Raw genomic sequence first — 12,334 nt, 5'->3', positions numbered from 1 at the left:
TAAACTATCGCAATCATGATAGTTAGAATAATACCGATTGAAATGTGCGTCATCCTGAGCGTACATATACTAAACTATCATAATCATGATAGTTAGCATCATGATACTGTGATAAATGTGGGACATTCTTCTTATTCTTACACTAAACTATCATAATCATGATAGTTAGCATCATAATACTGTGGTAAATGCGGGACAAGCCTTCTTATTCTTACATTAAACTATCATAATCGTTATAGTTAGCATCCTAATGCCGTGGAAAATGCTAGGCATACTGATCGCGCACTTGACCAATATGATCGCCTAAGATTCATAAGAACGACGAATAACATAAATATGTTACGTTGTGACGAATTTTTTTTCGATTTCTGAGCTGCTGTTGTCAGTAAATTTCAAAACTATTCACCATTCATATTAAAAAAAGATGAATTTTAATGCCGTGGGACTGAAATGATTTCAATTCGCAACGCATAAATTTTGCACCAAGAAACGTGCATAAATTTTGCAACCTTTGACAAAATTCAAACTTTATAAAAAACCTTACTTAACATAAACTAAAACAACTTATACATCTTAAATTTAACAAAATTAAAGGAGCTTAAAGTATAAAATATTTTCGGACTGCAGGAAGCAAGGACCTGGACAGTCTCCTGAAGGATGCGCCGGAGGAGGTTCCTCCTGAGCAGTCGAGCGTCAACTTCACGGACAAGATCGTCTACATCTACACGTCCGGCACCACCGGCCTGCCCAAGGCGGCCGTCATCACGCATTCCAGGTACGGCCGCGTGTGAATATTTACATTTAGGCGCGTATGAATATTTTAGAGGCGCGTAGGAATATCGTAGAGGCGCGTAAGATTATCGTAGAGGCGCGTAGGAATATCGTGGAGGTGCGTAGGAATATCGTGGAGGAGCGTATAGAATATCGTGGTGGCGCGTAGGAATATCGTCGAGTTTGGTCCCAAGTGAGTAAAGTCATTCAGTAGGCGAAAAGTTCGATGTCATATCTGAAAGAATATACGATTTAAAAATACTCCAGCATTTCAGGATTGCACAGAACGATCTTCTAATGAATCTGTAAATTCATTAAATCACTAACTTATTAGGAAGTAAAATCAAAGTAGTGGAGGGTTCGCTGGACTTTATATGCTCAATGCATCGCGGGACGCGCAAAATAAGTTGGCAATGGAGTTCATTTGCCGCTGTGTTGGTGAGAAGAATTGCCAGGGAAGTAAATTGCTTTTTAAAAGCCGTTATCCTGCATCATCATTCATTTAGTGTGCGGGTATTGAATCATGATTCGTTACTGGTCTCGCTTCCCGATTTTGATTGAATAATCCATGTTAATCTCTGTTCTATGTTCTGGTCTGATGCTCCGGAATAGACACAGTAAGGGAAATAAGTATTTAGTCAATCACCAATTGTGCAAGTTCTCCCACTTAAAGTGATGAGAGAGGCCTGTTATGATATCATAGGTAGACCTCAACTATGAGAGACAAAATGTGACAAAAAAATTTTAGAAAATCATTTGTCGGACTTTCAAAGATGTTATTTGAAAATGATTGTGGAAAATAAATATTTGGTCACCTACAAACAATCAAGATTTCTAGCTGTCACAGGCCTGTAACTAATTTTTTCAAGAGGCTTCACTTTACCCCATTCATTACCTGTATTAATGGAACCTGTTTGAAGTCGTTAACTGTATAAAAGACACCTGCCCACAACCTCAAACAGTCGCACTCGAAACTTCACAATGTTGAAGACGAAAGAGCTGCCGGAGGACACCAGAAACCGAATTGTAGCCCTGCACACGGCTGGGAAGACTGAATCCGCAAGAGGCAAGAAATCTACCGTGAGAGGAATAATCAGAAAATGGAAGACATACAAGACCACTACTAATCTCCCTCGATTTGGGGCTCCAGTCAAGATCTCAGCGCGTGGGGTCAATACGATCACAAGAACGGTGAGGAAAAATCTCAGAACCACAAGGAGGGATCTGGTGAATGACCTATAGTAAGCTGGGACCAACGTTACAAAGGCTGCCATCAGCAACACGCTACGATGCCAGGGGCTAAGATCTTGCAGTGTTAGACGTGTCCCCATGCTTAAGCTAGTCCATATCGAGGCACGTCTCAAGTTTGCTAGAGAGCATTTGAATGTTCCAGAAGAGTATTGGGAGAATGTCACATGGTCAGACAGAACCAAAGTAGGACTATTTGGTAAAAACACAACTCGTCGTGTTTGGAGGGAAGTGAGTGCAGAGTTTCACCCCAAGAACACCATACCATCTGTGAAGCATGGTGGGTGGCAACATTTAGCTTTGGGGCTGTTTTTATGCAAAGGGACCAGGACGGCTGGTCCGTGTACATGAAGGAATAAATAGGGCCATGTATCGTGAGATTTTGGGTGCAAACCTCCTTCCATCCGCAAGGGCAATGGAGATGAAACGTGGCTGGGTCTTTCAGCATGACAATGATCCCAAGCATGAGATGAACTTTTGTTATTGACCAATTACTTATTTTCCACCATTATTTGCAAATAACATCTTTAAAAGTCCGACAAAATGATTTCTCAACTTTTTTCGCATTTTATCTCTCATAAATGAAGTCTACCTAAGATGTCAATTACAGGCCTCTCTCATCACTTTAAGTGGGAGAACTTGCACAATTGGTGACTGACTAAATACTTATTTTCACCACTGTACATGATCTTTCTCCTGCAACAGAGCTCTATTGATGGCCCCAGCTTCGTATTTAACTTTAATCTTTCTCCTGCAACAGAGCTCTATTGATGGCCCCAGCTTCGTATTTAGCTATGGACTTCCTGGAGACTGACGTGATTTATTCGCCGCTGCCGCTATACCACATGTCAGCTGGTGTGCTCGTGGTCGGCCTTGCTTTGTTCAATGGATGCACGGCGGCGTTAGCGCGGAAATTCTCTGCTTCGAAATACTGGACTGACTGCATCAAATATGATGCCACGGTGCGCTCATCTGACACTCGTCCTTCATTTCACGGCCTGTTGCAGTGGGCATGGAATGATTTCGTTCAGTGCAAGTGATTGTGGCGATCATTGTTGTCGGTGGAAATGTGGTGTTATCCGTATCGTAAATATGACTCGTATGTTTAGGTCATTTGGCACACGCGTGTAAGAATTCAGAAGCATCGCTGCTGCAAGTGCACTGTGGTATCTTGGATTACACCGTCGATTTCATACGCTGCTTTGTGTGTGTGTGTGTGTGTGTGTGTGTGTGAGGTTGCTGTTGTTATTTGTTTTGTGTGTGATGCTACAAATTTCATTTTATTTTGCGGCTTCAGTTGCTGAAAGTTTTTGATGTGTGATATACATTTTCCTTTTTTTTCCTTGCGTGATTTCAATTTTTTTACGTTTATCTTTTTCGTGTTCAAGCGTCACTCAGCGTCTTTTGATTTGTTGTCTCTTTTCCTAAATTCTTCTCACATCTTATTGATTTTGCAGTAAACAAAATTTCCATCTTTGACCGACAGTTCTGTGTGCCACCCGCTGATTCCACGCCATGCATGCAGCCCTTTTTTAAATATTTTGTTATGGTTGACCACATATATTTTCTTGAGTTATCCATGTATTTGAAGCAGCTTTACCATTATCCTTTGCGTGTACATATTAGCTTGCTGTCTCTTTGTAATAATTTATTGTATGCATTTTCGTTATCAACTTGATGTTTTTCGCAATGCTTGATCTGTGTTTTTGGCATTGTATTTTTTTATTTGAATTCACGCATGACACAGCTCTGTGTGATTTCTTTCCTCACCATTGATTTTCCACCTCATTCCGCATATCTATTTAATTTATTATCAGTTCTCTTGAATTTAGTTGATTGAATCCGCTTCCATTAGGCCTCGACGGTCTAATCTTCGTCATCGTAGCTACATTGCAAGGCTTCGGTTATCTCGGCTCTTGAAGAAGCCGATGACACGTTGACTTGTGTGTTCAAGACGAAACCCCTTCTGAATTCTGAATAGGGGATTAAAAGCAGCTGGTAATCAGCTTTAAATTTCGCTAATCGGCTTTCAATTTCGTTAATCGACTCTCAATATCGCTAATCATCCACTGTTTGATCTTGGTGCATTAATGCTCTACGATAATAATGCGCGCAAAAGAAAATTTGTTTCACATCGAGTAGTCGCGGGAATAGAACAGTGACGATCACCGCATGACGGTGACTAATAACCTAAAGTCTGTCAATTGATACTTTTTATGTCGATGATTCTGCGGCTATAGTGAGAAACACGTGCAGCTGTGAGTTCGTTCCCGTTATGTTATGTTATTGTTCTCTCTCCTCCTTACAATCACCGGAAGATTGTAATCACGGCTCCCACGTTCGGTTCTGTATCAGAAAGCGGCGAAGTCTTGGTGAATCAAAGAGATCATGCGAATGTTTCCGCTCAATCTTTAGGTCATCGGTGCGTCGCCTTAATAAATTTGCTTCCTTTTGTGCTGCGAGCCTAAAGACGGGAGACTTACAGGTACCAATACCTAGTACATATGGGAGACTTACAGGTACATAAAGGCAGGAGACTTGCAGGTACCTACATATAAGATACTTACAGGTGCCTAAAAACAAGACGTACAGGTACTGTAATGTACATGTACCTGAAGACAGGAGACGTACATGTACTGCAATTTTCCTGAAGAAAGAAGACGTACAGGTACTGTAAATATACATATACCTAAAGAAAGAAGACGTACAGGTACTTGTTCGCTGCCGTTGGCATGCTGTGCATGGTGGGGATCACGCCTGACGACACGCTGTACGAGCCGCTGCCCCTGTACCACACGGCGGGCGGCAACATCGGCGTGGGCATGACCATCTCGGACGGCGTCACCGTCGCTATTAAGAAGAAGTTCTCAGTGCGCACCTACTTCCCTGACTGCGAACGTTACGGCTGTACGGTCAGTGATGCTCTCTCTAAACAATATCTTGCTGAGGCCGTACTATCGGAAATGGGTTAAAGTTTGTTATTCCGTAAGCAAATCAGTGGCGGATTTTCAAGCTAAACCCAGCATTCACTGACCAGATATTTGTAGCTACGTGAACTTAGGTCTCTATTTGTACCGATGCCGCTATGTATATTTAGGCCTTTATTTGTACTGATGCCACTACGTGTGCGTATGCATCTATTTGTACTAATGTAGCTACGTGTACTTAGGCCTTTTTTGCACTGATGCCACTACGTGTACTTAGGCCTTCATTTGTACTGATGCCGCTAAGTGTACTTGAGTGAGTTTTGATAGTACGGCCTCTTTGCTAAACTTTCCTTTGGTAAAACTGGTGATTCCCATTTTCATTTATAGAGGGCAGTTCTAATTTCACTCTAAGATCTCGGTGAAAAATAATGATTTTCTAATACGTTGCATACTAACTACATCCTAAAGGAACTTGGTCTATTTTTGGACACACTTTATGTGTGGCAGCGACTGAGTATCTTGGTGACGCATTTACCATTGAACAATTAAATTAAAATAATCCATTTATCATCGACAATATTGCCTACATGATACAAGTAATGTTTACCTACAAGACTGATATTTATACATTCGTTCAATCCCTATACAAATGCTACATATGCTAGTTGCTTGCTTCTGCACCAAAAAAAAGTTATAATCATTGTTCCCTGTATTTTTAGATGTAGGAAATCGACTGAAGGGAAATTCAAAGAATTTTTATTTGCTTTCTCAAATATATTATTCGCTAACACTATATCCGCTTGAGAGCCAAATTCAGCCTCTGAAATTGTTGTTGTATATTCAGCCTCTGATTATATTATTATTATTATATAAAAATTCAGCCTCTGATGTTTGATTATTTTTAAGCTAAGAGGCAGTTTAAAGAATGCTATGAGTTGACTGTCGGGATGGTGCATTTCGTGCTCATGCTGACATTCAGTTGTGTTGACTTTCATTCTGCATATAGTGTTGATTTGCAGTCAATATATAAACGTTGATTTTTCATATCGCTGTTATATTGATTTTCTTGGATGTCTGCAAACTAGGCTGGCTTCGGCCTTGCAAGGGTGCCAGTCGTAGATGGGAATAGTGAATCCTACTCTGATAATTTATTAAATATCTGCCTGAGAATATGAAAGCAGTTATTTTCTTTGAAAATTTAGAAAATACTGCTTTTAAATTCATTTGGTAATTTAGAAAATAACAGCAATCAACTTTCAACGTTATTAACTTTGGACGCTATTAACATTTTCAAATAAAATTCATCGCAGCTTCTTATTTTTTGAAATTTTATTCATTATATAGACTGTTTTACTTTTTTCCATGCTTCCTTCACATGTTCATTGTTTCCTATTGTACCTGCGTTTGAATATATGTAGATGTATGTATGCCTGTGATCTGTTCCCACAATATTCTATTTGTTGGCTGTATTGCAGCTTTGCATATTTCACAGCATTGCTTTCACTAGCCTAATGCAAAGTATATTGGTGGCTATCGTGTTTTTTATGCATCATTTACGTTCGTAAGTGATTGTTTTTTATGTGGAGGTTTTGATTTTGCTTACAAACTAACTTTCCTAATGGCTTGTCGCTGCTCAATTCTGTTAACTAAAATGCTGTTAACTTCGTGCATGAAAAAGCTGGGGGCAAAGAGAATTCCAGTTAAAAATCGAGTATGAAGAAATATTCTTTTCAAATGCATTGATTTATTGAAATTCGCTCTTGCAGTCCAGATAAAGTTCACGAAGGCAAAGTTTGTGGTACGAAGCTCTGGTCAAAATATCACTAATAAATTAACTGAAGCTCGCATAACACAGCAAATCTTTCAACCCTTTTGCCATTTGGCGTCGTACTTGGTAAAATATTGATATAGGAGTCCTTGGAAAAACAGTTGGCCCCTAATTTTTCATGTTCTGTAATCGATCTTGTGCGTCATTTCAGTGGCTCAGTACGCCCAAATGTTTCGTATCTACTGAAGTAGGTATCTATATACACTTGAATACACTTCCGAGTTGATTCAGTACGCCATAATGTTAGTATCAACTGAAGTATCTACACTTGAATACACTTCTGAGTTGACTAAATGAACGAAACACTGCCACCTACTTGCTGTATCTCTCTATGAAGTACCGTATAACCTCTTACATTTACAACACATTAGTAACGTAACGTCACTTCTTCTATTTATAACACGTTAGTAACGTAACGTCACTTCTTATATTTACAACATATTAGTAACGTAACGTCACTTCTGTTACAACGACAATTGTTGGTCGCGGTCATCTGAGTGCCTGGATTGTGTGGAAATGTGCTGGCTGTATGTTATTTATTCTTATTTATTATATATTATTATATTTTTGATTTAACATTAACGATTCGTTGGGCGAGTTGAAGATAGTGCTAGCAATTTTTCTTAGATATCATTAATTTCTTTAGTGGGTGTTATACTATTTTCATGTTAGTAATAATGTCACTTGTTTGCTTTAATCGCAAATTCACTAAAAACTTAAAAGCAAATAAAACTCCACAAAAATTCATAGTATCTTTAAAGAAAACGTTTCGGAGTGCAGCTCCATCGTCAGTTCGAAAATTCTAGAACACAGATAAATCAGTAATTAGTACAGTCATGATTGCAACAAAAAACCTAAGCTGTAAAACCTATCTATTTACAATTTCAAGCGGGTAAGAGCTAAAAGCTAAATTCAAACTAGGCCTCTGTTTAAAAATATACAATGATTCTAAAATGGCAAATCAGAAACACCGGAACTGGAAGCTAAAACTTTGAAGTCATTGTCAGAAACTGGAACATCGCAGTGCTCGGCGTGAACCCGCACAGCTGAATGAGGGGGGCGCGACAGTAAGTTACCAGTTCTACAACTCCTGCCCTTATGTTCTGCGACCCTAGAATAAAGATTGCGAGACGTCATCCCGACGTACGCAGATGCACATCGTGCACAACTATATTCATAAACTAGGGACGCTCGCATATGCATAGGGAGAGTATCTTTGTACATAAAAAAAAGAACCGATTTTAAAATGGTTGACCAATATAACACGTAGGTTAACATTTGCGAAATACTTAGAAAACAGAAGTTTTAGCTCCCTTGACATAGTTTGGGATGCAGGGCCGAAATATGGAAGAGAGAAATAAACAACATCCCTACTGTCGCGCTCGGGGGCAACCTCATTGTACCGCTTGGACATGAATTTCTTTATTTGGGTAATCACCAGATTAGTCGGAAATCCATTAAGCGAAAAAATATTGCGTAAAAATTCGAATTCAGCGTTCAGAATATTGTGAGTAGAACAAATTCGAAAGCCCCGATGTAAAAGTGTTTGAATCCCATTAATCTTAAATCGAAAGGAGCAAAAGCTAAAAAAGCTGGTACTGAGACCTGTGAAAGTCAATTTTCGGAATACAGAAGTTTGAAAACGGCCATTAGATTTAGTAATATTGCAATCGAGGAAGGATAGGCTATTGTTAGATTCCAGTTCCATGGTAAATTTGATGGATTTTTGCTGCGAATTTAGGTAATCGAAAAAGAGTTTAACATGAGAAGGATGCTTAAAAAGTAAAAAAGTGTCATCAACGTATCTGTTGTAGAATATTGGCTTAAAATCAAGAGGGCAATTGGACAGCCAGGACACCTCGTGAAAACACATAAAAATATTCGCAAAGGTTGGGCCGAGTGGAAGACCCATACCCAAATCGTCAATCTGTCGGTAAAGCTTGTTAGCAAATATGAAAAAATAGTTTAAAACAGATAATTCCAAAAGAGATTTAAACAAATTACGTTTCAAACCAATAACGAGATCATTTACATCCTTAAACAAAGAATTCAGGCATATATCTATGGTTTCATGAAGAGGCACATTAGTAAATAACAAAGATACTATGAATTTTTGTGGAGTTTTCTTTGCTTTTAAGTTTTTAGTATTTTCATGTTATCCAAAATCTTACTAATATTGATTGTTTTATCGAGAAATTTTTCGCATTTTTCTATTTTTACAAATATAATTTTTGTTTCCGAGTATATAGATGATTGAAACATTTCTAGTCTCACTATTGAACGCATGATCGAATCCTAGTCATGCATGAAGACGTTATACGAATATAAATATATTGAGGTAACCATGAATATTTGGTATGAATAATATTGTGAGGTGTGGCGGCATGGGCAGGTTGCCCAATACATCGGAGAAATCTGCCGGTATCTTCTGAACAGCCCGCCTTCCCCTGCTGACAAGCAGCACAAGGTGAGTTGTGACTCTTTCTTTATGTAAAGAACATTTTGTTTTGTGCTTATTCCGTTTACTTTATTGTTTACTATCAGATTTGGTCTTAGAAATTCATCATTTATTTCATGATGATATATTTCATAATCATACAGCTTTTCTCTTATTGTGGTTCGTTTACTGTGCACTATCAGATTTGGTCTTAGAAATTCAGCATTTGTTTTATAATCATCCATCTTTTCTCTGGTTCGTTTTCTGTGCATTATAAGATTTTTTCATAAAATTTCTGCATTCTGATAAGAGTTATATTGAAAATATAAATAAGAAAATTATCAACAGAAAATAAAATTTTCTCTTGAAAATAGAACTTCCCCAATCTTTAACTCGCTATCTGTGCACAATTACTACCAACTTGTAATAGTAGCGCTACGGAAAACTCGGAGCTTTGAAATATTGTATAATGTACCGTAGTCAGTAGTCGAGAATTATAATTCATACCTACTTTATTAACCTTATTTTCAGAGGTTGAATGTGATTAACAAACCTTACAAATAACATTGACGACAGTTAATGTAGCCGTAGAAAATGATTGATGTCGGTTAATATGTCGAAAAGCGATGGTTAAGATTGCTTAATCTATCCATTAAAATAAAATTGACAAACATGGCGACACCAAAGTTAGCTGTAAACGGTCAATCATTTTGATCCGAAGCTTGAGCCAAACGATTGTCTAATTTGTGATTGACCGCATTGGAACCTGTTTGACGCTTGAAGCGATGCTTGCTTGTGATTGATAAAAAATTTTATTGATAGAAATATCACATTTTTTTAGGAAATGCCAGGCCAAGTCCGTATTTGAAACCATTATGTGCGTGATGATGTTGATGATGATGCTGACGAGTGTGCGTGTTGCGTACAGTTGCGCGTGGTGTTCGGCAACGGACTGCGGCCACAGATCTGGCAGCAGTTCCAGGACCGCTTCGCCATCCCGCGCGTGGCTGAGTTCTACGGCTCTACTGAAGGCAATGCCAACATAGGTGAGCCATGCGCCTGTTGCCTCCTACGGCTCTACTGAAGGCAATATGCCAACATAGGTGAGCCATGCGCCTGTTGCCTCCTACGGCTCTACTGAAGGCAATATGCCAACATAGGCCAACTGAAGGCATAGGCCGCGCTCATGCCATTTTTTCATTGTCTCGCTGATGTTAAATGTATGCTGACTTATTGGTACGACGTCTCACAAGCTTGTTCAAGAGAGATGTGCCAAGCTTTAAGCTGGAGAATATAACCTTCAGCTTCTTAAGGGTTATAGTCTCAGTGGTGAAGATTAATTATCAGTTCAATTATAGTTGAAATGCATTAAGGTGAGTAAGAATATATTGGTGAGTATAAGAATATATACTCCCTTGTTCGTAGCCATGTTGGAGCTTCCTTTGAATGAAATTATTTTTTACGGTACGGCTACATGCGCATGCTTCATGCACTAGCTTTCCATTGATCTCAGGGCATTATTCCACATCCATGAATATTATAGCCTATAATTTCTTGTGGCTAATTGTTAACTTAGATACTCGGTATATAAAAAATTCGCTAAGTATTATATAATAAAAAAGCTAAGTATTAGTTAAATATTACGCGATTCTGGCCGCGCAGAAAATCGTTTTAATTTTATGTATTTTCATGTTTCCCCAATCTAAATAATTTATTTACCGACGAAACCCAAATTTCAACTTTTTTCAATTCTTTGCAGTATGTGTGAAAAAGAGCGCTAATGCTTTCATTTCTTTCATCATCTGACCTATAAAGAACGATGACAAAAGTAACATGTGATGTCGTGTGTGGCAGTTAATATGGACGGGCGTGTGGGGGCCGTGGGCTTCCTGTCAGTGCTGCTGCCCTCGGTGTACCCGTGCGCCCTCATCAAGGTGGACCCTGAGACCGGCGCCCCTCTCAGGGACAGACACGGCGTCTGCCTCAGGTGTAAGCCAGGTCAGAGAGACTTGTCTGCGCTCATTATACAGATACTAATTTATAACCCCTAGAAAATTCAAAATATCGATATCGATTCAATATCGAGATTGTGAATTTTCTTGGCGTTTTCTTTGCTTTTAAATTCCTTGTGAACTTGCGTTATAAGCAGAGTAATAATATAAGTACTGATTTATGTAATATTAATTAGAGATAGTAATTTCTGTAATAATTAATAGAAATATTAATTGCTGTAATAATTAATAGAGATACTAATTGCTGTAATAATTATTAGAGATACCAATTTCTCTAGTATTAAATAGAAAAACTAATTTCTCTAATATTAAATAGAAAAACTAATTTCTGTAATATCAAATAGAAATAATACTTTCTGTAATATTAAATTGAAAAACTAATTTCTGTTATATTATCAACTTTGGTGCTCATCTTTGGTAATAGAAAGAAATTTTTGAGTGAAAAGAGACAGAACACAAGACCTGTGTGCACGGCGCGTTCATTTAACTAGCGGTTTCTTCTTAAAAGTAATGAGCACTGCTTACCGAAAACCTGTTAATTAAATCTGTAACAGTTTCATAATTAATATTAATAGTTTGATTGTTATTCGTAATTCTATTCAATGGCAGGTTAAAATTTCAGGCACGTAAACACGGCCTGAAACTTACCAGACGAGACAGGTTACATTTGTTCGTCTTCATAAGAATTTTAATATGGAATTCTAACGCAAATTCGCGAAAAGCCCGATTTAATCAAGAATAAGAGATGTGGTGGTCGGTGATTAATGTGGTGGTTCTTGATCAAAATATTCCAATGGAGTTTCTGAATATGATTTCTTATATCAGGAGAGCCAGGGGAGTTCGTTGGCTAGATCATCAATACATTTTCTGATTAAAATACTTCAATTGAGCTTCTAAATACATTTTTTATATCAGGAGAGCCAGGGGTGTTCGTTGGCAAGATTTAATGCCTTATACCAGTAGCATTCTATTGGGCATTAAGTAGAATTCTACTGGGCAAGAAATTCTACTGGGCATTGCCTTCAGTAGAGCCGTAGGAAACGAAACTTTAATAATTGAGTTAGTAGTGCACGCGTGGTATAATTCACTCGAATTGTGACAAGTAAAAGGT

The 12,334-nt window shown here is 38.3% G+C and overlaps 1 protein-coding gene across 3 annotated transcripts in view; it reads left to right on the top strand.

The window, feature by feature from the left end:
• LOC108677553 (long-chain fatty acid transport protein 4) overlaps window positions 1-12,081 on the top strand; it is a 47,400-nt gene extending 35,319 nt beyond the window's left edge. For 2 of the 3 annotated variants that reach the window (XM_047880532.1, XM_047880530.1), the window contains 6 exons: window positions 628-775; window positions 4,730-4,931; window positions 9,167-9,241; window positions 10,140-10,257; window positions 11,066-11,209; window positions 12,049-12,081. In XM_047880532.1, the coding sequence (XP_047736488.1) occupies window positions 628-775; window positions 4,730-4,931; window positions 9,167-9,241; window positions 10,140-10,257; window positions 11,066-11,209; window positions 12,049-12,074 (713 nt within the window). In that variant the 3' untranslated portion in view covers window positions 12,075-12,081. Of the gene's footprint in view, window positions 1-627; window positions 776-2,779; window positions 2,982-4,729; window positions 4,932-9,166; window positions 9,242-10,139; window positions 10,258-11,065; window positions 11,210-12,048 lie in introns of all 3 variants that reach the window. The other variant, XM_047880531.1, reaches the window with a different exon arrangement.
• Window positions 12,082-12,334: the final 253 nt, after the last annotated feature.

Source organism: Hyalella azteca, unplaced genomic scaffold (assembly GCF_000764305.2).
Source record: "Hyalella azteca isolate HAZT.00-mixed unplaced genomic scaffold, Hazt_2.0.2 contig5529, whole genome shotgun sequence".
In the NCBI taxonomy this organism is placed as follows: Eukaryota; Metazoa; Arthropoda; class Malacostraca; order Amphipoda; family Hyalellidae; genus Hyalella; species Hyalella azteca.
This window is presented reverse-complemented; position numbering and strand designations above follow the sequence as displayed.